This window comes from Ambystoma mexicanum, chromosome 3p, assembly GCF_040938575.1.
Source record: "Ambystoma mexicanum isolate Mex_15411 chromosome 3p, UKY_AmexF1_1, whole genome shotgun sequence".
Taxonomy (NCBI): Eukaryota; Metazoa; Chordata; class Amphibia; order Caudata; family Ambystomatidae; genus Ambystoma; species Ambystoma mexicanum.
This window is the reverse complement of record NC_090925.1, coordinates 1,218,904,617-1,218,929,660: the sequence shown is the minus strand read 5'-3', so window position 1 is coordinate 1,218,929,660 and position 25,044 is coordinate 1,218,904,617. Positions and strand designations below refer to the sequence as shown.

The window sequence follows — 25,044 nt, the reverse complement described above, 5'->3', positions numbered from 1 at the left end:
TTTTATGGACTCTTTAGATCCCATGGGATACTCCCCTGCCAGGTATTTTACCATAATGTTAGAGACTATGCAACTTTGATGAATTGCCTGGTATACTCCTGTTAGCTAAACCGAGCTGTGGTATGCCAGAATCCTTCTCTAGAGTCCTGCAGATCCCCTGTATACTTCCATGCCAGGTATCCTTGCCCAAATGTGAACTGCCTGGTGTATTCTTTTTCCCAGGGCTTCTTATTGGTTTAACTGTCCTTTCCCACTATGCCACAGTTGTATCAACTTTGTTGTGCTTCAGTATATTTACTTAGAGTAACACTTTCTGCAGCTTTCCTCCACACTGACATCTCATGCATAGATATTTGTATAGGTTTTGCTGTTGCACTTTATCTTGTCGATATTCCATTATTCTTCCTTTTGGGCGTTGCTTTAACATTGGGTTTTGTCTGTATTTAAACAATCTTGGCTTTTGTACTTTTTCTTGTGTGCCCTGTAATGATTCATATATATTTTCTGCATTTACATAGTAAGGGAGGCATGGTATCAAAAGTATGACACTGACACAAAAGGTACTGTTTGTAAAATCTTTATTCATTGTTCGGGTTTGGAAAAACTCCTACTTTGCACTATATGGTAGTAGTCTCCACCACAAGTCCTAGTCTGTCTGTCAAATCAAAATGGTTTATACTAACAAAACCTAATGCCTTCCTTATCTCTTACACAAAAAGAGTATGAAGGGGAATATATATGCAAAGATAAGTCGGTGTTAGAATATGAAGAATCAAGAGTCAGCTCTCCTCCCCATGTTGGACAGCACTGTGTAAGGCAGTCCCTGTGCACAAGATGACACACTCTGGCTCAGGTTCTCAAAACAGAGCATTTCAAATCGTGGATCGAGGCCCACTTGGCCTTCCACGTTAATGTTAGTTTTACAGCGTTCAAAAAGTTTTTACAGTTCAACAAAAGGTTTCACAGTTCAATCAAAGTGCACATAGGACTCCCTCTCTCGGGCTCGACCCTTTCAAACAAGTACCACCTGATTCAACGCAGATCTCCCTCAGCCGGACTCAGACCTCACAATTACAGCACTTGCAGGGGTTCCCTTCCCCAGCTTAATTCACATTAGTTAGGGGTTCCCTTCCCTTAACTTATAACAAGTCCTGTCTCCCTCATTCAGGCTCAGACCTTTTTCTGATATCCAAGACTTTCGAGTAGGCGAGGCTTTTACTACAGACCTCCGGAGGACCACTTCGACTTTTGCTTAAACTTGCACTCTTGTGTTATTTGCCTCAATGTTTCTTGGGCAATGTCGTTCAGTATGATAAGCGCAAGAGTTCAATATTCACTTTCTATTTTCCCAGGTTTGATCTTCATCATGCTTTTTAAAGTTAATTTGCTTCGTTGATTTATAACAACCTTTCATCTTTCGCAGAGACTTTCGAGTGGGCTACTTCCTTCCACCGGACCACTCTGCTACTCTGCATAACTTGCTTTGCAGTTATCGACAATTTAAAGTTCACCACAGGTCTGCCTTTCTTCACGTCTCATCCACACGCGTTACAGCCTTCAAGTGTAAGCTATAATGTGTTGCAGCTTCAATCTTTCCTTAACACACACTGGTCTTCTCACTCACCAACTCACCGGCTGTATGCATTCCTCTTGTCTTTTCCGTTTTAAATGTACGAGTCAAGGTTAATACCATAGACTTCACCTCGCCTCACCAACTCTGTTTTTCACCTGGGAGGGTCGCGGGCGCCTTTACTGTTCTTTGGAGTCAAAGACCTCCTGCAGGGAACTCCTGGGTTTCTTTACCTTTGGTTCTCGTCACTCTGTCGCTCTGCTCCTGTAGGTTCGCCTTTGTGCCAGAATTTCTGCTGCTTCTCGCGTACCACCTTGCTCAGAGTGTCTCTATGTTCCGCCTTTTATCTATGTGGGGAGAGCTAAGGGGTGTCGGATGGATGTGATTAAAGTCAAGTGCCTGACTTTGCCTGAACAGATTAGCGGGACATGTCCAATGAGATATGTACGTGTTACCCTTGTTACTCTGTCGCCCTCGGCCGAGTGTTTGTATAGAAATAGGAGGGGTCATAGGTACGGGAAAGGGGCGAATACTGAGTCTCGCTATCGGTTGCCTCAGCCCCTCTCCCCGAAGACCCTCACCCAGGTGATCCTCTGTCACTGGTCCACCCCCAGAAACTGGATCCAAAATGATGGCTGTGTCCTGGCCACCCTGATGACAAGTCCATGAGGACTAGTGGGTGAGACACCCTTTGGTTTCTCACAGCTTGCTGACGCTGTTTTTGGAGTGCCCTGAGAGTCCCAGTAACTTTAGGTGGACTCACCCGGTGGTCTTTGCGCCTCAGATGCGGTTTGCATCTCGGTACAAAGATTGCTTCATCCTTTCTCTGGCTTACAGTGTGCAAACGTCTCTCTAGCTGTGCACGTGGCTCCGCACATGTCAGCATGCCTCTTCAATCTGGGTACAGAATTGCTGTATCCTCGTCTGGTCCGCTTCATGGGAGCTTCTGCTTTGCCCCCAATGTCTCCGGGGACCTCGCATGCTCGTCACGCCGTCCTTGCCCCATCAACTGCAGCCTTTTTGGATCCTGTGTGCTTTGTGCCAGTGAGTTTCCAGTTGGGACCTGAAGTCCTCTCCTGCATTCTCTCCTCCCACAGTGCAGCTTTTGGTTTTAAAAGTCCTGGGCACTTCATGGTTTGTAAAACTACTAGTCTGCTTATTGTTGCTTGAGTTCTTGTCGATCTGCACAAACTCCTTTGCCCTCATCCTCCTCGTCTCAGTACCAGAGGCATTATGGTAGAAGTCGTCCATGTTTTATTGGATTTCTGAAACTGTTGTTCAAAGGTTTTAGACAGAAAAATCTCAGAAATGGCAGATGTTACTTGTGTGTTGTATATGTTTGAGTTATAAATGAGATCTTGTATAGATTGACAAAATGCAAGGGGTTTCTGGCTTTTACAATGGGGTGGATTTGTGGATGAGAACAAGCCATCAAACTTGGGTATTACAAGGTATTCTTCAGGAGGAAGGGAAGAATACTGTGTTATCCAATGGAGTCGCCACCTCCCCCTGAAAGCACTCTCCTCCCATGTGATCCTCCCTCAAATCCACCCCTAGGGTCAGGATCAGATGGCAACTGCTGTCCCCTGGCCACGTAAGAGGAGGCCACTGCCGGGGAACCAGTGATGGCTCCACTGGATTCATCACAGTAGCCATTCGCGATAGATGCAAAAATATACAAATGGAAAAATCACACAGCTACCACCAGCTTTTCTTGAAAGTAACCTTAACGCCATTAGCTAAAATGTTATAAGGATACAAAGTATCCGAACTGAAAGGCGATGGGGGCAATTGTAAACATACCAGACCTCCGAAAGAGAGAGAGAGAGCCTCTCAGTACTGACAGTCTTATGGAGTAGTTAGTTTCCCCATAAGAATGAGACAAACTAGCAAGGGAAGTAAAGCTAGACACTTTCCTGACTTAAAAAAGTCAGGACAGGGTTAAAAAATATAAAGATGAATGGGGGTCCCATAGTAATCTATGGAGGGAAAGGTGCAAAAAATAGTTCCTAACTGTATCCAAACCATTTGGGTGGTTAAAATGTTGCCGCTTCATTTCCTTAAAGGCAGTGTGTTAATTCTTAGGTTGCTAAACTATGTCTGACCACTCGGGGCTTCAGGCTCGCTCTTCCCTATGGATGTCCTTTCCTTTAGCTCATCCTGGTTGCTGTGGCTTTTAGGGTCTGAATGTAACTGCCCCTGCCAGAGGCAGGGGCGTCTTCAAAGTGTGCAGGTGATAAATGTTTTCTTGTTGGTGCTGTTACAAGGGTATTGGCTTGTTTGCTTGTCTTACGACTCCTTTTTTTGAGATTCTATTAGCCACAGTGTTGGCACATTCAACTGTTTGTGTACAACAAGACACCTGTGCAAGACTCCCATATGTATATTTCGAAGGGATTGTGTCTTCCGACGTATTCCTCATCTTAGATATCTCCTTCCAGCTCTGCTGGCCTCGGAAATTTTTTTCTCTCTAGAGGGCGCTGCGCTTCGACGTCCTCCGAGTCGATGTCCCTCGACAGCCGCCGTATCGACGTCATCCTGCCTATAAAGGCCGCGCGCAGCGTCCGTTACTCAGTTCCGTTTTTCCGCGCTTACTCAGTGCTTCGGAATACCGTTGCTCAGTTCTCGTCAGATTAATCCTATTTACCTCGAGTCATTCGATCCGTACTTGATGGCTTCCTCGTCGGAACCGACAACTCCTCGATCCGGCTTCAAAAAATGCCGAGATTGTGGGGAAAAGATGTCGCTGACTGACCCTCACAGAGTTTGTCTGTGGTGTTTGGGAGCTGAACACCATTGTTCGGAATGCGAGGACTGTATGTCCATGACAGCTAAGGCCCTGAAGGAGCGTAGGGGGAAGCTGGTGAAAGGTAAGACTTTTAAAGCTGCTTCTTCGTCGACGAAGTCGAGACACTCGTCTCCTCGTCACCATTCGCGCTCCAGGTCTCGGAGTGGGTCTCATCACTCCTCGAGATCGAAGCACTCGAAGAGGAGACGTCGAAGAGCCCCTTCTCCGTCTTCCTCTTCCTCTGTTTCGCCAAAAAGAATCCCTTGCCCCACGAAACATAGTTCCCGGGCTGAATGGGAGGAATTCCGCAAAAATATGATGAGTGTCTTCGAGAAAGCGGCCTCGACACCCTCGAAGACTGCCGAGAGCGATGCTCTGGTCGAAAGATCCGAAGGTCAAAAACGCAGCGAGTCGCAGTACCCGGCGAAGGAAACCTCTCGAGCGCGTCTCGAACCCTCGAGTAGGACTATGACCTCCAAACCTTCCTCGAAGGTTCCGTCGACGCCGTCGACGAGGGTTCCGTCGAGGTTGATGTCTTCGACGCCGTTGTCGAAGGGACCTTCGACACACGGGTCTGTCGACTCGACGCCAGCTTCGACACCGGCGTCGATGCCAAGAAAAGTCACGGTTACGACACACCCAGTGACTATCCCCAGGTCCTCGACGTCGATGGCTTCGAGATTGTCGAGTAGAATTCCAATTCTGTCGAGGTCTTCGAGGCCTCCGCCTTTGTTTTCGACGCCACGCTCGAAGCCTTCGACGTCGACGACATCGACGTTTTCGAGGCCGATAATGACAAGTTCGGCACCCTCTGCCTTGGAAATGGGATTTACTCCCTTTATGAGTTCAGTACAATTGAGAACTATGTCCTCAATTTTGGAAGAGGGTGAATTGTCTGAACAGGAAGACACATTTTAGTTGCAGGGACCTGTAACCCCAATTAGAGAGGAATTTTCCTCTGAAGAACCCAGGTTAAAGGATCTTCATGATTCCTTACATGAGGCAAGTGGGTTAGACACTTCCCCTGAGGTGGAGTTTGCTAGGCCAGACCCGGGGGAGCATGCTGAAACCCCCTATAGAGCCTTAATGGCCAGGATCACAGAGTTCATGGGGTGGTCTGCACCTTCACAATCTTTCCAACAAGATGACCTCACGGATATTCTTGACAAAGGCCCACAGGAGGATCCTGTGGTGCCTTTTCATAAAGCTCTTCAGAGGAAGGTCATGACAAACTGGGAAACCCCAGATGTCGTACCAGCAGTAAATAAAAAACTGTCTACAAAGTACAGGGTATCTTCTACAGACCCGGAGTTTTTGTCTAAACCCCCATCTCCAGAAAGTTTGGTGGTACAGGCAGCATCCTCTACCGATGTCAAGACGGCTTATCCTACCGTCCCAGAGGACAGGGACGATAAAAAATATGATGCTATGGCAAAGAAAGTCTTTTCAGCATGTAGCATGGCGTTAAAATCTGTTAATGCTACTTGCACCCTTGCTAAGTTCAGCCATACACTTTGGGAGTGTGCTTCTACAGCGGCTGAATGCATCCCGGAGGGAGAAGAAAGGGCTGCTCCTGAATATTATACAGGACGGTAAAGACGCTATGTGCGAATCCCTCCAGACGGGCATTGATTCGGCTGACAGTATCAGCAGAGCAATGGCGGCAAGTACATCAACCAGGAGATTCGCTTGGTTGCGAAAGTCTGGTTTTGCCCCAGATGTGCAAGCCAGGCTCTTGAACATGCCATTCGATGGCTCTTCTTTGTTCAGGAAAAAGGCGGATGACAGTTTAGAGAAACTGCAAACTTCAAAAGCAGCAGCAAAATCCCTAGGAGCTGCAATCCGTCAGACTCCCTTTCGTCCCACAGGAACCTCTGCGAGGGGCAAGTCCTTTTTCTTCTACTCCGCATTCGGAAGAGGTAGAGGACGACCGGCTCAAAGGGGACAAAGAAGAACTACCCGAGGTGGAAGGGGTAGATATTCAAAAGCCGCAGCAACAGCAGGTGCCTCTTTACCATCTGCATCAGCCGCCCCAAAACCACTCTGAGGACTTCCCTCACAGGACACCTGTAGGAGGCAGGTTGACTCAACATCTGGCGGTATGGCAGGCTATCACGTCAGATGCTTGGGCATTGGAAACAGTTGCCCAAGGTTACTGCCTGCCTTTCCTACGTATACCTCAGTCATCCACCGCGGATCAGCTCTCAGAAAGCTCCAGATCCGCTCCTCTTGCAGGAAATTTTGGACCTGCTAGAGAAAGGTGCCATAGAACCGGTACCTGTAGCGGAGAGGAACAAGGGCTGGTACTCCCCTTACTTTCTCATTCCAAAGAAAGACGGAGGACTGAGACCCATCTTGGACTTGCGAGAATTGAACAAATTCCTCAGAAAAGACAAATTCAAGATGGTCACTCTTTCTCAGATCCTCCAGGCCCTTCAGTTCCAGGACTGGTTGGTATCTCTGGACCTTCAGGACGCTTATTTCCATGTGCCTATCCATCTCAAACACAGGAAATACCTGAGGTTCGCAATTGGCAACTCTCACTATCAATTTCGAGTGCTGCCATTTGGGCTGACCTCCGCCCGAGGGTCTTCACCAAGTTAATGTCGGTAGTGGCTGCAAGTCTAAGGAGGGAAGGGATTCACGTCTACCCCTACCTGGACGATTGGTTGATCAGGGCTGTTTCTTCAGAACAAGCTCAGATCCAGCTAAATCACGTGTGCCACTTCCTTCACAGACTGGGCTTCTCCCTCAATTTAAAGAAGTCACAAATCATACCATCGCAGAGACTCCAGTTCATAGGAGCGATCCTGGACACTTCCCTGGGAAAAGCCTCGCCACCAGAGGTGAGGGCTCAAGATATTCTACAGATGGTTACCAAGTTCCAACATGCCCAACGTCTCCCAGCCTTCGGCTTTTTGAGGTTGCTAGGCCTCATGGCATCCTGCATTTTCCTAGTGCCAGAGGTTCGCCTGAGAATGAGATCCCTCCGGTGGGCGCTGACTCAGTGGTCACAATTCTCAGGGAGAATGACAGATCTTCTTCAGGTTCCCAGCGGGGTGGCTCGAGACCTTCAGTGGTGGGCCTGTCAGGAGAACATTCTGAAAGGAGGACAGTTTTGGCAACCCTGGCCGGAGATAACAGTAGTCACGGATGCCTCACTCACAGGGTGGGGAGCCCACGCCAACGACTTGACCATCAGCGGTCATTGGTCTCCATCGGAGTCCAGACTACATATCAACCTGTTAGAGCTGAGAGCCATCAGACTTGCGCTGAAGGCGTTCCTGCCAGCTGTACAAGGGAAGAACGTCCTGATAATGACGGACAACACGGTGGCCATGCATTACCTCAACAAAAGAGGCGTAGGATCACTACCCCTGTGCAGAGAGGCGATGCAGCTCTGGTTTTGGGCAATCCAAGAAGGAATCTCTCTATCGGCAGTTCACCTAGCCGGAGAGAAGAACTTGACAGCGGACGCTCTGAGCAGGCAGAACAGTCTCCCACGAGTGGGAGCTAGCTCAGGAAGTCCTTCAAGAGATCTTCGCCCTTTGGGGAACCCCTCAGGTAGATCTGTTCGCCACCAGCCTAAACAGGAAATGCGACCTGTTCTGCTCAAGGGAATTTCCCCCGAGAGGAGCTCTGGGAGACGCGTTCATAGTGGACTGGGAGTTTCCGCTTCTGTACGCGTTCCCACCGGTCCCTGTCATTCCTCAAATGATCAGGAGATTGAGAAGATTCCGGCGAACCATGATCCTAATTGCCCCGGATTGGGCCAGGAGAACGTGGTACCCGGACCTTCTAGACTTGTCCATCTGCCCTCCAATTCGACTTCCACTCAGAGAGAACCTACTCTCACAGAAGGGAGGTCAGGTTCTCCATCCAGACATCAAAACCCTCAACCTTCACGCTTGGCTTCTGAAAGGCTGAGGTACAAGGATTGGGACCTCCCTGATGATGTTATGGAGGTGTTGCTTTCGGCAAGGAGGCCAGCAACAAAGTCTTTATACCGCTGCCGTTGGAACAGATTTTGCAGCTGGTGTAGAGAACAGAATATCGACCCTTTTTCATGTGGTACACCAATGGTTTTGTCCTTCCTACTATATTTGGCAAATTCAGGCCTTCAAGTTGGCACCATTAAGGGCTATCTCGCAGCGCTATCCATCTTTAAGCGTACTGCGGAAGAACCATCCTATTTCAAATTACCCTTGGTAATACAGTTTCTAAAGGGGTTAACCAATGTTTATCCCCCAAGACAATTCCAAGTTCCCCTATGGGATTTAAACTTAGTACTAACTTTCCTGATGGGCACACCTTTCGAACCTCTCCATTCTTGTTCGTTAAGATTCCTTACCCTTAAAACTGTTTTATTAATAGCACTTACATCTGCTAGAAGGGTGAGCGAATTACAAGCTCTTTCTTGTAAACCCCCTCACACAATATTTCACAAAGACAAAGTTGTCCTGCAAGTGAAGCCTAATTTCCTCCCAAAGGTGGTTTCTGAATTCCATATCACTCAGAAGATTACCCTACCATCTTTCTATCCTCCTCACCCGGGGAAAGAGGAAGAGAGGTTACACAGGCTAGACCCTAGAAGGGCTTTAAGTTTTTACATCAGTAGACTAGCCAGGATAAGACAGGCAGACCAGCTGTTTGTAGGTTACGCAGGTCACAAGCTGGGGTTACCAATAACTAAGCAGACCATTTCCAGATGGATCATTCTAGCCATTCTGGAATGTTATAAACTGGCAGGGAAAGAGCCCCCTCAAAACCTTAGGGCTCAATCGACCAGAGGTATTGCAGCTTCATCGGCCCTCAAAAGAGGCGTGCCGGTTAAAGACATCTGTGCGGCCGCTACATGGTCGTCTGTCCATACCTTTACACGTTTTTACAATTTGGATTCCTCCTCCAGTCAAGAGACTAGGTTTGGAAGGGCTGTATTGCATTCTATTCATCAATAGAAGACAGCGTGAAGTCAGTACTCCCTCCTCCGATAATAGAATACTGCTATGGGAGCCTATCTAAGATGAGGAATACGTCGGAGGACACAATCCCTTCGAAGAACAAGTTACTTCTTACCTTGTAACGTTCTTTCGACGGGGTGTTCCTCCGACGTATTCCTCATCGACCCTCCCATCCATCCCCGCAGTTCTACTTCCCTTGTTGTTGCAGTTTACGCTCCTTCAGGGTGATTAGTTTAGTCCAGAAAGTATTATTGTGGGCTACAAAACGGAACTGAGCAACGGACGCTGCGCGCGGGCTTTATAGGCAGGATGACGTCGACGTCGATACGGCGGCTGTCGAGGGACATCGACTCGGAGGACGTCGACGCGCAGCGCCCTCTAGAGAGAAAACATTTTCCGAGGCCAGCAGAGCTGGAAGGAGATATCTAAGATGAGGAATACGTCGGAGGAACATCCCGTCGAAAGAACGTTACAAGGTAAGAAGTAACTTGTTCTTCTATTGAAACAGTTAATGCTTTTCCTTCCAGGCCCTTTGTTGTATGTTCTTGGGTTTTTGATTATTTATTTTGACTTCCCAGATGATGGCTCTGTTGGAACCTGTACAATCTTCTATGTGATTTTTTTTTTTTAATTTTAATTTTTTTGTGCTTGGACTGCAGATTATTTTGTTGGTGGCTAGCACTCAGTGAGACGTGTGAGGGAGCTTCAGACTTTTTGTGGAGACCCAGTTGCTTGTCTTTTCTAAAGGGTTCTTTCTTCTTTTCTGAGGTTCAGACAGAATTCAATCTGACACAGAACATTCATCACCTTTGCCCAGTCTTCAAGGCAGAGGAGTGTTTTCATAGTCTTGATTTTAAGTGCGTTCTTAGCTTGTACATCTCCAGGCTGAGTATTGAGTGGATGACCAGCTGTCTGTGGGTATTGCTGAACTTGATGTGGATGGAGTTTTTGTTAAGCTCTGATGGGCCTTTGTGCACGTTCTACATGAACGACAGGTGGCTAACTTTGCTCTTTAGCACAGTGTTTCTGATCTGGCTATCGGTCAGGCGGCTACATCTTATTCATGGCACACATTTGACATTCACGGTTACCAAAGATGACTCCAGTTGTGATTATTCTTTACTCTTTCGTTTCTTCCTGAAAGTCCTGGTTGCTCACCTTCTGTGTTTCTATGGACTTGAGGGTTGTCAGATGAGGAATATGTGGAAGGATGCTATCATTCGAAAGAGAAAGTTACTCTTGCTAATATTATTTCTGATGGTAAGAGCTTCTGCAGCATTGACTCTTTTGTAGTTTCACATGCTGTGAATATTCCCCGTCAGGCTGGGAATCCTCGGTAAGATCAAGCAGTTTAAACTTAAACTGAAAACTTTGTCACTTTTGTGCTCTAATAAAGTAATTTTGGAGTCATACTGCCCAAAGCCAATAGGAACACCTCCCTTAAATCCTCCCCTGTTGGCCATCTTCAGACTTTTTCCCCACACATTTGTGTAAAGAGTCCTCATTTATTCTCTCCAACTATTCTTCACAAAAAAATTTGACTTTTAAATCATTTTCAGCGTCTTCTTGACGACCCGCGCTAGCAGTGATCTTGCTGGGTCCATGCATCGTTCCCAGCCGCCGGTAATCTTTGATGGCTTATCGTCTGCGTAGCCGGCACTACCTCATGGCCAAGTCCATGAGGAAGAGCCTGTTCAAGGCCTGTGCCCTTTGCGAATTAAAAAATGTATACATGGAAGATCAGCACGACGACTGCCTCTGTCTTCACCCTCGCCACATCATTGAGGACTGTGAAATCTGCCAGTCGATCTCCAGTAAAACGCTGAGGGATAGTCACCCACGTCTCATCGCGTGGCTCGAGGACACCAGTGGGGCCTCTGACTCTGCGTCTAAGAGCCATGCCTCGCTACGGCAGGGCAGGGCAGGAGAGCCCAGCGCACAACCTCTAGTAAGAGGTCTAGATAGCATGATGTCCACGCCGCCAGTAAGAGGAAGCACAAGGAAGCTTCAGTTGATGAGCCCAGATCGATGCATAAGGACTGGTCTTGACTGAAGGTCAGTGGCCCAGTGGTGTCTACAGAGCAGGGCAGCCAAGGCCTTTTCCATCGCCCCAGGGAAGCGACACGGTCCGCCAAACCCACGTCTAAATCTAGCAGCCAATCTTTGTTTTCGGTGGCAAATGCTACCCCATCGACGTCTTTGAAATCGGCGTAGAGTAAGTCCTCATCAACACCCAGGTCTCCCTCCAGGTAATCTATGTCAAGGTCATCAATGCCATCCAAAAGGCCCCCGCTGAAGAAGCAGTCAACAGCGACAACCACAATGACGAGCAGACATGCTTTCCGTCAGCAGAGACTTTGTTGACGGCTACCACGGCGACTGGAAAAATAGGGGTTTCTCATCGGATCACCGCTATATTCACAAACGTCGGACACCCAGACATGCACAGGTTCAGCACTGGCAGTTCAACCACAAGCATCGTACCCTAAACGTGGAGTGGCAGGACTACCAGAAGCTACTATCGTAGTAGAGCCAAGACTTAAATTCTCTGAGGGTGTAGAAGAGCATGAGGAAGAGGCAGTCATGTCACCATCTTCCCCATCACGCAGGACACCACCTCCTAGAAGGCAACCTAGTGCACCAAAGGATGAGGCAAGCCTAATCAGTCTGCCAGTATTACCACCCTTGCACACGTCTCTGGCAGGAGACGACTTGCCTCCAATGCAATCAGCGCCATTGTTGCTCCCCAAGGGACATGTCGCTGGATATTTTATCCACCTTAACCACACTGGTGGAAACCTTGTAACGGAGGCTATAGCTCCGTTACCACCTTGATGTCCTGACAGATACTCCTGTACCTGGTTGATTACATTCCACGCCCCCCTTCTCCCCTCCCAGGAGAAGTGAACACCAGTCAAGGCCCCAGCAACTGTCTTATAAAGCGACAGACACAGATCCTGACCACTTGCAGGACGTGGCTTCCACACATTCACCCCACACTGATGAATTTGCAGATTTCATCTCAGCCATTGGGGAAATGGATGATATTCCAATCAGGGACTCCCCCTGATGAGGTAGGGGCCTTCCATGTGCTTATGGCCAGGGCGGCCAAGATGTTCGGCCTTACACTGGAGGAACAGCATAAAGACAGCTTACTGTATCAATGCCTAAAGCAGCGCAGAAAGTCGGTTATGTCCATCCTGCTGCTGCAGGATGTCTAGGGGGAAGGCCTGGTTACAGTGGGCCATCCTGCCCCTGCGAAGAAAGAAAGCTTCAACAAAAAGTACAGAGAGCACTCCCGCCTACTTCCGTGCCCACCCACGCCAATCTCTGTTGCCGCCAGGAAGAGGTCAGCTAACCTATCGTCATCCTGCTGTGTTCCCCCGGACAAGGACGCCCGTATGGAAACGGAGCGGTCCTGCGCAGGCAAGGTTGGCTCAAGGCCACAAACCTTTGACCTGATGTCTAGTCACAGGTTGTAGATGAGACCTTCAATGGAAAGGACCTATTTTGGGAAAAGGTGGATGAGGCTGAGACTGCTCGTTCCCTAGGCACACTACAACAGAGATACCAGTCCTTTCGCTCTGGGAAAGGGCGTTATGGTATAACTTTGCGGAACAACCTCTCCACATACCAGTCCTAGTCTTCCCACAAAACACTGTACTCCTCAAGGGTATAGAAAGAAATCCCAATCCTACAGGGGCGCACAACGCCTCCTTGGCTCCTCCCAATCTAGGTCTCAGTCCGGCAAGCATGACCAGCCCAGGGCCCATTCCTTTCAATTCAGTACTCCGGTGGGAAGATGCCTGTCAAGATTCGTCAAAGAATGGAGAAACTTCACGACAGACAAATGGGTGCTATCCCTTCTCCAGCAGGGCCACTTGCTGGAATTCATGGACTTTCCACCGGACATGCCTCCCGCACACAAGCCAGAAAGGTTTTGATACCTCTTGCTGTAGGAAGTGCGAGCTCTGCTACGGAAAGAGGCAGTGGAGAAGGTGCCGAAGGACGAAGTGGGCACAGGCGTCTACCAGGAAGTAGCAGGAGTAAGGAAAAAGGCACTGGACAACGTCAGGGTGTTGGAGGCCCATATTAGACATGAGGGTGCTCAACAAATTTATAAAGGCACAAACGTTCCATATGCTGACACTTCAACAAGTTCTGTCTCACCTGCAACACCTGCAACAGGGAGATTTCTTGGTGGCAGGAGTGCATAATCAATTGAAGGCCCTTCCCTTCAGCCTGCGTTCTGCCCCACAGGTGTTTACCAAGTGCCTTGCACTGGTGGTGCTTACCTGTGGCGAAGAGGCATACATTTATACCCGTATCTAGACGACTGATTGGTGAGAGCCCCCTCCTACCTGATTGCAGAAGTCAACACCAAGACCACTATCTAGTGCCAGCAGCAATTAGGTTTCTCCATAAACTTCCCAAAGTTGTGCCTGGTTCCATCACAAGTCACTTTATCTTGGAGCGATACTCGACACCGAAACCTTCACCGCCAGGCCCTTGGACGAAAGATTGGCGGCTCTTCTGGAAAAGGTGTGCTGCCATAGCACCCAGGTGACCCAGTCTGCAATTACAAGTCTTTGCTATGAATGTTACTATCATGCATCCCGCAGATCACTCACTGCAGGCTATGCATGCGGCAGGTGCAGGAATTCCTGGGTGCCCGCCTGGTACAGGCCTCAGGGTCCTGGGGCGACCACATCATTCTGACACAGGCTTTCAGGCAGCTCCTTCAATGGTGGTCGGTGAGGGAACATCTGGTCAAGGATGCTCTTTTCGGTTTCCGGGCCGCCAGGCCACCGTTATGACGGATGCTTCACTAGAAGGCTGGGGCACCCACCGTCCGGACCAACACAAGTCCTATGGTACAAGGAGGAGAAGATCCTACACATCGATCTGCTGGAGTTGTGGGCGTTTTTTTGTGCCCTAAAGCCTTTCCTTCCCCCTCCTGGCGGGGAAGGTGTGGTATTGATTTACACTGACAATACAACATCCATGTTCTATGTCTGCAAGCAAGGGAGAACTACGTCCCCCCAGCTGTCCATGGAGGCTTATGCTCTCTGGCATTGGGCTGTAGAGCAGAACAGGTTTCTCATTCCCCTCCATCTGCCAGGGATTCAAAACACACTAGCGAACTCCCTCAGCCGGCAGTTGCCCTCTAGTCACGAGTGGGAGCTGCACGAAGAACAATTTCACCTGTTCCAGACATGGGCCATGCCAGAGATCAACCTTTTTGCCACTTACAACAACAGTCGATGCAAGACCTTCACCGGCCGATTACCCCCATCCAGAGAGCCTGGGGGGTGCCTTTGCGTTTCCATGGGAGGGGAAGATCCTGTATGCATTCCCACCGATTCTGTTGGTGCCTTGAATCCTCCACACCTTCAGACTGTATCGGTGCAAACTGATATTAGTGACCCCTGCGTGGCCGAGACAGTTTTGGTACTCCGACCTCCTTGCCCTCTCGTCAGCGGCTCCTCTCAAGCTGCACCCAGACCAAACGCTCCTGTCCAGGAACCGGCATCACTGACTCAGACGGCCTGGCTCCTGTGTTCTTAGAATTTGGATCTCTGTCCCTTCCACAAGACTGCCAAGAGGTCCTGGTCTGTCCATATTGAATTGTTACAAGAGCAAGTGGAAACGTTTTCGGGTGTGGTGCAGGAACCATCATTTGCAACCTCAGACCATCCGGCCAGAAGATTGTTACCTTATCTGCTGTCCCTAGCTCAGTCTGGCTTGATGCATTCTACAAGGTGCACCTGGCAGCAATCTTCAGCCGCTCAGCAGGGGTGCCATCCCTGTGGTCCCTGTGGTCCCACCGGCTGGTAAAGGAGTTCTTACAGGGCTGTTTCCAGTCTTTTCCACCTGTCCGTCGCTCAGCTCCAACACGGGATCTGAATGTGCTACTTGCAAGACTCATAAGGCCAACTTTCGAGCCTATGCACCAGGCATCCATTAAGCATCTTTCACAGGAAAAAACGCTTTCTTGGTGGCCATGACATCGGCCAGGCCAGTGGGAGAAATTGAGGCGTTTTCTACCAAATTTTATTTGACGTTTCACAAGGACAAGGCTATTCTGCGTACTAACCCAACCTTTAGGCCTAATATGCCGTCCTCTTTCCATCTCAATCAACAAGTGGTTCTGTCGTATTCTTTGGCATGCCAACGTCTCCAGCACAGTGAACACTGCACACGCTGGATGTGGTGCACGCCCTCAAGTATCATGTGGCAAGTACTAAGTCGTTCTGCGGATCAATTGTTTGTGTCGTTTGGACATTCTGGGCTCAGGAAGGCTCTGTCAAAGTCCTCAATTTCAAGAAGGATTGCAGCCTGTATTTCATTCTGCCATCAACAGGCCGGCATGCTGCTTCCCGGCAGGCCCTGGGCTCACGCCACCAGAGCAGTAGCTGCAAGCACTGCTTTCCTCTCCGGGATCTCGCTGCCTGTCATCTGCCGTGCAGCCACCTGGAGATCAGTGCATACATTCACCAGGTTCTACTGTGTCGACAGATTCCGCAGAAGAGTCATGTCGGCCAGGCGGTTCTGCAGAACCTTTTTGCGTGAGGTTAGAAGTCTACAGTGATAAGTTGAGCTGAGAGCTTGCCTCGGGCCATATGTATTGTTGTGATACTGATTTGTAATCTAGACACAACATGTGAATCTATGAAAGATCCAATGCTGGAGAAGGAATAAGTTACCTGTTACTCTGGTTCTCCAGCATTGGCATCGTTCATAAATTCAAATGCGTCCCCCCCCCCCAAACATACCCCCAAGGCAGGTCTTTTGGCTTTCTACCACTCACGTGTGCTTGCCAAATCTGAAGATGGCCGGCAGGGGAGGAGTTAAGAGAGGTGTTCCTATTGGCTGTGGGCAGTATGACCCAAAATGACTGTACTAGAGCACAAAAGTGACAAAGTTTTCAGTTTAAGTTTAAATTGCTCTGTTACTGAGAATTCCCTGCATGTGACCAATGCTCGAGAACCGGAGTTACAAGTAACGTATTCCTTCCTCCCACAGATTTCACTGTCAACCGTCCTGGCCTATCCCCTCACAGTTAGTTGTCTGTAGCAGTTGCTCCTTGGCCTCTGAGAGTGAGGAAATTGGTATAACTGAGGTTATGGGGCTACTATTGATCTTTTTATAAACTTCCAATGTCATCTCATGTGCCATGGGCACTAGTGACGCCTGTTTGGAGTTGGTGGAAAGCTGCAGTGCACTACCTGGTTGATATTGAAAAGGTTTAGAAGTCAGTCTTGTACTACATCAGATGAGGAAAACAGTGCAAGGAACATTGTCTCCACCTGAAAGACCATTTCCTAAAGGTAAGTAACTAGTTAGTTGTAGAATTGTTTTTCACTGTAGATTTCAGATTTCCAGTCTGTCCTCTGCTCCATGACTGTCCAGTCGCATTAACACCTGAATTGAGTTGAATGCATGCTAAAAGTAGATTGCTAAGATAGTTTGTAGGTGTGTGAAGAGCGTATGCACATTAACTTTCCTGCTTTTAAACTGGAGAAAATAGGCTTTTATCAATTAAATCCATACTGGTTAGGAATCCAAAGGAACGTATGAATTGTTAGAATTAGTCTGAGAAATCAACCCTTTAATATTTAAAGCTTGTCCCAAGGAGAGCCATATTCAATATTTAAAGCTATAAAGTAACTATTAAACTGTAAATATTTTTAATTAGTTCAATTCTACAGATATAAATGAATAACTTGCTCCTTTCGCTATTAGTGTTGCCCAGTTTAGATATTTCTGGCAGCTGTACAGCTCCTTCAAATTCCATAACAAGTTTTTCATCAAGCATACAAGGAACTCCAGTTTTTCTACAAGGACCAGCACCTGTTGGGACTCCTAGCTTTAACAGACAGCATTTTTCATCGCACCCTTGGACAAATACTCCAAATTCATGTATGTACCGACATAAATTTCTAGAGACTCAAGTATATTTGAAATTACTAATGTGCTCTTTGTAAAATGAATATTAAATGTTTTTAGTCATCATGACAAAACTATCATTAAGCTTATATCCATTAATATACTAGTGGGAACATTGCTGTAGATTCGTTTTTAGTGCACTCAGTGCTATTAATGCTGTATATTTAAAAGTGTTCTTTTGAGCTATCACACGCTGGTGCATTTGGACATGTTCTTTTTCCTTTATAATTTCGAACTACAACAGCCCACTCTCAGAATAATAAACTTCATTATTTAATATGCAACTAGCAGGAAAATGTCCAATCTTCGATTGAGTGCCTTTTCACTTAACGTCTTATGGCACACAATTGATAAGACGTTTGTGGTTTGCCACTTCACATTACTGTGAATAATACTCTCATTGCAGGCTCAAAACAAGATGCTCAGTTTAGCAACGTTTTTTTTTTTAACTTGTTTACCTAATGTGGTGTTACCCTAACCTTTAAGAACCCCACTTATTCCAAAAATAGTGATATATTTATAATAGTAAAGAAGAGAGTAAAACAAGATGCAAAAGTTACTAATTCAAAACAGCTCTCTTTGTCTGTTTCTGTCTCTTGATCGTGACCATGGTTCATATTAGGAACTGTGAGATGAAGCATGAGGGAAATCCACAGGCTTATGGGAGGGGCACTTTTTCATATCTAAAATGAAGGGCGTGGTTCAAAATCAATATGGTTTAAAGTTCTCTTTGGTTGTTAAGTTATTAACACTTTTCTTTCAATAGTTTGTGTTATCTTGATATCAAATGAGCACTGTGAAGTCATTCCCTAAAGGAAATTACACCGTTCTGACCCAAACTGCTGCTGATATAGGGAAAGTCTGTAGTTATTGAGAAAAGATGCACATAGTGCATGTGCTGGATGTAAGCAGCTGCTTCGGCCTTTGGTATCCCCACCTACATTTTCAAGAATGCAGGTTGCGATAGCAAACTCCTTCCCTTCTTTCCTTACATTGGGGATTGGAGGATAAACATTTCCCAAACGACCCCCATGCATATGTTAATCAAAATTGTTAATGAATTGCATTTTTAGAAACGTGTACTTTAAATTGCAATTTAGCATTTTGGCTTTATAACATTCGCTTACCCATGTACCAATTGCACCCAATGGTCGTTCATCCATATGCTCAAGGATATTGAATGCCCCACGTCCTATCGACAAGCTTTAGGCATAATCTGTTCATCTTTGAATGCTCTGATTCAGATATAAGGAGCCTTGTGCACAAGACATATTTTCTATTAATATTTCTCCTACAACTGTGGTGTATAAGCTTCCTATAACAACTGATGAGTTCCCTTATCCGTGATTTCGCATACTTATAGATTTACCTGTATACGTTTCGGACATCCCTGTACTGTAACATATAACCATAATCTTGAAGTGTTTTATAATTCTACTTTTCAAAGAGTAGGAGCTGGGTTTGTGAAATATTAATTTAAACATTGTGCTTTACCATTTTTCTATTTATAGTAGATTAAAAAATGTCAACCACATATTTAAAAATATTCTTCTGAAGTGTGAAAAATTACCATAATGCAACATGTTATACACTTTTTCATGCACAATGAATATGAATTCAAATATTCAGTCACCCAGATGTCTCTATTTACACGTGCTCTGCTTGTGGCCCCTTCACCTGGCCTCCCTTCATGAACTCAGCAGTGGAGGGAGTGGTATAAGATAAATGCAAAAAACAAATGTCAAATGCTGACTGGCCAGACAAGGAGTATGTCTTACTCTATTTTACATATTGTACACACAACCTCTGTCTCTTAAGAATTGCTTGTTTTTTCCAGCACTCCCCCAATTCTGTGTGCCTTCTTTAGGTGCATTATATTCCTTCTCCATCATGGTACTGGGTACAAAATCTTCTGCACGTCAACATTAAATTGCTAGTCTATATTAAGATTTGTAGATGGATTGAAGGCTTATGAATATCTCACTCACAAGGGCAGAGTTATATGATAATAAAGATTGTCAGAAGACTGTATAAATTGGATTGTCACGGAAAAATTATTATTTTTTTTTAATATGCTTGAATTTGTAAATGTGCTCCGTGCCATGGTAAGCCTCAGAGTGAGAGTGCAAGAAGAGCCGTGGGCCAAGAAGAGGCAATTGGTTCTGATGAAGCCTTTTTTGAAGTACCTTCCTGAACCTAACGTTATTGGCTTTGTGGCGATCATAATGGTCTAGCCCTTCTTTATACATAAGATAACCAACAACCTCTTTCAGGGGATAAGAAATACTACCTGTGGTGGGAGTGATGTACAATGCCAGAGGGTGATGTGAAAAATGAGAAGCCAGAGCTTTTTGAATGTTCTCTTTTGGGCAAGGGCCAATTGTAGAGCTAGAGATTTTGTCAAATAGAGCCTCAAATTAAGAGATGGGGAGAGAAGAGAAGTGAGGAAAGGTTTTTGGCTGGGCATTCAGAAATCCTAAAGGGTTGGAAAAGTTTATATAGCTGAGGGAATCCTGCAACTTGATTTGTTTTGTAGGAAATGTGCCATATCAACATAGAACCTTTAGGTCAAGATGCAGGACTTGCAAGATTCTGAGTTTTTGAGCCTTCAGTTAATACCTTGATGAATTCTGCGTGGGGTTCTTGGCTTCCAAGATTGTATTGGGTGTAATGTTTATTTTTTTTAACAATTTTTGCTCGGCATACCGCAGTTCTGTAATATTAGTGGTGGGACCAGGCAGGTATGCCACTTTATTTTGAGGAAGAAGAAATTTGCTGCATTGTCTTTCAAGGGTGCAGCCTTTGGTCTAGCAGTTTGAGACACCAAGGTTAACCAAATAGCTGAAAAAGTGCTTGGGGTGTAATCTTATTTTCTTGAGTTGGAGAAAAACTTCAAGTGCAATAGTCAGCCAGGAGTAAAAGAATTCAATAAAAGGCAGCTGACGGGGATTGTTGAAGGTGATACATTTGGAGTGTTTTTTTTTTTTCTTCACATTTCATAGGTTGGATTTAAACTTTGTAGGTTCTAATGCATAGGGTGATTAGAATTGACATGCATGATGATTAGATCAGACGATAGTGGTTGGTTTGTTATTGACATTTCCTATTTGTGCAAATTTGAAGTCAATGGTACGGCCAAGTTAGTCGGAAGGGGAGGATGCAAGTTGAATTGGACCCAAAGATTCCATGTTGATCTTCAAGACAAAAGCAACAGGGATTTTGGCTTGGTCCCATCAAACATTCAGCTCATTGAGTACTGTAAGACACTCCTATTGCACCATACACTGTAAATGCAGTTGGTTTAGTCTTTGCATCACAAAATATACATATGTGCTTGCTCTCATACACAAACCAGCCCAAGCACACACTGTCACCCACGCTCTGTTTTGTACATATTTGTGCATTTCATCAAACAGATATGTTGTGGCAAGTATACAGAGAATCCACCTCTTCCTGAAATTGCTGCGCTTTTTGGGAGAAAGTGGAATGAGAGCGTGCCAAATTTTGCTTCGTTTATGTCTGGTGCTGTCAGGGTGGATGGTTGTGTAAGTAAACAGAGAAGGCATTTTGATTTTCGAGGAAATGTGACATATTTGTTTTAATGAAAACCATAAATCTGTTTATCGTGCTATGTTATCTGCGCCCGATTGCGATCTCTGAAATTTAAACCATTATTCTTTGACTCCAGCATGTTCCCTTTTCTCTTCTTTAGCAGATTTACAAATTATAACTTGTTTTTGAGTACAGCTGTAGTTTTTGCTCTGAATTCAATCAGTACGGCATTTCTGTTTCAAACATAATGAATCCTAATTCTCTCAACAGGCGAATCTGCTGTTCAGTCTGTATCTTCTAGATCAACTTCACCTCTCTCAACCGTTTCTGCTCCCCCATCCCTTGGTCAGCAGAAGGCAAGCAGTTCAAACCATGATAGAAAGGTGCCACCTCCTATTGGAACCGAAAGGCTTGCCCGTATTCGACAAAGTGGTTCTGTAACTCCCACACTTGTAGGAACCAACTTTGCTGCTCCCGTTGGGCATGGCGGTATCTGGTCGTTCGGAGTAAACAATGCATCTGGTAAGTCATTTTTGTGCAAAATATATTGCTGTTGAAAATGAAACAGAAAAAACGAAATTGTTTTAAGATGATATTTAACTTTTTGGGACTCAATATGGAAATCTTATTTGCAAATATAGGATTCTCTACCACTTTTTTGATGCCACTGCCAAAGTGGCGGTGGAATTTTCTTGTTGCAGTGAAGAGCAAACCATATCATAGACTTTTATAATTTGCCAACTTGATATTACGTTCAATCAAATATATATATATATATATATATATATATATATATATATATATATATATATATATATATATATATTTGAGAAAGTGTGTTTGTATGTTAGGAGTTTGCTCCAGCCCCGTAGCAGTTGGTGGGCTGGAATTTTGGCCCAAGGTCGCCATACCAGTCTGGGGTGTACTGGTGACATTTGAACAACCCCAACCATTCGCCCTGCACAGGGCGGCGTCCGGCCCTGTGCTACTACTATGGCCCAGCACAGGGCCGGACGCTGCCATTTCGGGAGATTGCTGATTTAGCAATTATTATTATTATTTATTTTTTTCCTCCAAAAATAGGAAATTAGGACACCGTATAACATACACAAGGCTATCGCAGACCCCCACGGGCAATGTACTTGATAGAGTATGCTAGTCTATCAAATAGCAAAAACACTTGAGAGTTGGAACGCAAATATTTTTTTTCTGAAATAGTTTGCTCTTTTAGGGTGAAGTAATGTCCAGTTACCATGCAAATGTTTTTTATTAACTTTGTATGTTTTTTTTTTAATTATGTTTTCAAAGAATATGATGATTTTATTTCTTCTTGTTTCGCTCTACTTTTCAGTAGAGCTCATGGACAAACATAACTATTTTGCTGTCTCGACTGCAAAATGATGTATGTATTTGTGATGGGGAAGACATTTTGGTTTGAACTACAAGCTCTTTAACACAGGTACTTTTGGCAACCTGCCCATGTGTAGCTCTCTAAATAAATAGCAATCCTTCACTAGTGTTTGAAAGACTGCTTGTTTAGAAGAACTTTTGTTCTTGTCAGTTTGTTTTTGTGGTTTTGTTGTGACTGCTGCCACCTGGCATGGTGTTCCTGGTCTTTGAAGAGACAGTGTTTTGCAGTCGTGGGGCACTTTTAAGATTTGGTGGTCTTTCTGTGTGTGTGTGTGTGTGTGTGACTGACTCTGAAGAAGGGAGTGTGTTGCTGCTCTCATCAGTTTTGGCTTATTGGTGGTGATTTTGTCTCTGAACCTAAACTAATCCCCTGAAGGAGAGGTTAGAATGTCATTTGTAAATAAATTCCTTCCACCCTTTGCATATACGTGGAATTAATAATTTGTTTTGCGCACATGAAGTTGATTTCATGAATTGTTTGCATTTTTGTATTTATGTTTCTGCTGCCACTCTACCTCAGTGTCATCAAAGGCAGCCAATGCAAAATGGTCAAAGGCCATGCTTTGGTGTTCCCGCCCCTCCAGGGCTCCAAAATAAATGTAGAAGTGGTGAAAATATGTTTATCAGGAGCCACCTGCATGAGATCAAATGGTGGTTTTTTATTTTTTTTTTTTTAAAGACCTTACAGGCCAACTTCGAGTCAATAAAAATACTATGTTGAATGCATTGGTCCTTTGAAAATGTTCAAATAACCAGAGTCCTTTCTAATTGACTCCTTCCTCCCGCAGTTTCCTCATTGATGCGGTCTATCTCCCAGCGCCAGCTGCTCTTTGGAATTTCCTCCACCAGGGGGTGCAGTGCGGCTCAGCGTCAGGTGCTACTCCACGTCTGGTGCGCTCGATGCATCTACATGCCCGTCACCGGACATGACATTATGGCCAATATATATACAGAGGCAATGCGCCCTGTCGCCTAGTTCCTTTTTTTCCAAGCACACTACTTGCTCTATGAACCACTGCTCTTAACTCTTATTCATTACGGCATTTGATTGCTAAGTCTCTTGTGTTCGTGGTTCAGAATTTAACAAGGTCTTTAGGGTTTAGCCCCTGCATGGATTGCAGGAGTCTGATGCCTGTTTCGGACCCACACCGCATATGCCTTTATTGCCTTGGTTAAGGCTACGCCACATAGGTTCTTCGCAGCATTGGTCTTTGTATTCGAAGAAGAGGAGCCACCACTCCAAGGACAGTTGTAAGGAAGAGGCGCTGGTCCCTGTCCAGCATGCCAATGACACCAGAGTCTTGACAGAGTTCCTCATGCCCCATCCCGCCCTCCCCCAGAAGGGCTTATATGTCCCAGTTAGAGGACATTTATGAGGAAGGGGATCCTCTCCCTTTTGGGTTTGAGCCCTTCTACCCCGGAGAACTAAGAATCTTCCCTGGGGAGGTTTACGAAGAATAGGGTGACTTGATTCGACAGCCGACTTGCAGGAGCCAAGTGGGCTGGACACTGCGCCAGAGGTCGATATGATCCCTGCTGCCACCCCTGGCAAGTCACAGGCCACTTTCCAGCATATGGCAAAGGTGGTCCCTTCACGTCCAAAGGTGTAGTATGATTTGACTGACATCTTAGATGAGGGTCCTAAAAAGGACCTTTTGCCTTTCAATCAGCCAGAGGGATAAGTGATGGAACTCTGGACCAGGTCAGTGTCAGTTCTCACAGTGGGCCACGACTTGGCGAAGCAGCACAGGCTGGCCCCTTTTGACGCCTTGTTTCTTTCTGCTTATGCTTCCCCAGTGTGTTTGGTAGTAAAGGTCGCTACAGCAAACCTTAAAACCACCTCTTTACTGTCTTTGCCTCCAGACAGGGAGAGCAAGCGATTTGACTCATGGATTCTTAAGATTTTCTGCTCTTGGAGCCGTGTTCTCAGAAGGGTCAATTCCTCTTGCACTTTGGCCACATTTTCTTTTGCCCTAGGGTCAGTGATGGCCGAGGAGGCGTAGCACGTCCCAGAAGAGGAGATGCGGGAAGGGTTTGAGGCACTCACTAAGGACGACAAGAAAGCCTTCTGCCAGATGTTTTTGTCTGGCCTGGACACCACGGACTGCATTGCAAGGACCATGGCCACCAGCACAGTCTTCTGATTTTTTTTTTGGCTGAGGATGTCAGGATGTGCTGCTGCCACCCAGGAGAACCTTTTGGGCATGCCCTTTGATGTCATGACGTTGTTCGACACCAAGGCGGACGAGTCTCCACAGAAATGTCAAACCTCTAAGGCGACTGCCGAGTCGCTGGGGCTAGCAATGCACCAAACCGCAAGCACGACGGGTAGGGGCCAGGATTTTCTCCACTTGTGCCCAGAGAGTATAGAGGCCAAGCGCCATCTGGCAGGCAAGGACTTCATCCCACCTACAGGAGTAGGGTCCTCAGTGCACCTAGAGGGTGCACTTCACCTCCACTGTGTCCTCTGCAAACCCCAGTGCGAAGGCTCATTAACCTAAAGGTTAATCATTTAGGCCTTAGGAACACTGGAAAATGAAATGTACAAGTGGGATTATCACATAACACGCTATAATGCAATTCCATACAAACACCAGTTGGTTCACTTAATTTACATCATCAAATAACGTAACCAGGTAATGTGGATGCAGTAAAATGAGAAACGGCCACAAGTACAATATCCCGTTCTTCAGAAGTCCAGCCCTAAAATGTATAGGGCCTAGTGCCCAAAAATCAGGTTTATCACGGGAATGAGTTCTCTAGAAGGATGCAATGGGCTTGTGGTGGTGATTATTTTCTAGTGATTTAAAGGT

At 46.1% G+C, this 25,044-nt stretch overlaps 1 protein-coding gene across 3 annotated transcripts in view; it reads left to right on the top strand.

The window, feature by feature from the left end:
• ANKHD1 (ankyrin repeat and KH domain containing 1) overlaps positions 1–25,044 on the top strand; it is a 1,723,611-nt gene that overhangs the window by 1,560,664 nt on the left and 137,903 nt on the right. For 2 of the 3 annotated variants that reach the window (XM_069652665.1, XM_069652664.1), the window contains exons 30-31: positions 17,066–17,242; positions 21,092–21,343. In XM_069652665.1, the coding sequence (XP_069508766.1) occupies positions 17,066–17,242; positions 21,092–21,343 (429 nt within the window). The remainder of the gene's footprint in view (positions 1–17,065; positions 17,243–21,091; positions 21,344–25,044) is intronic. The other variant, XM_069652666.1, reaches the window with a different exon arrangement.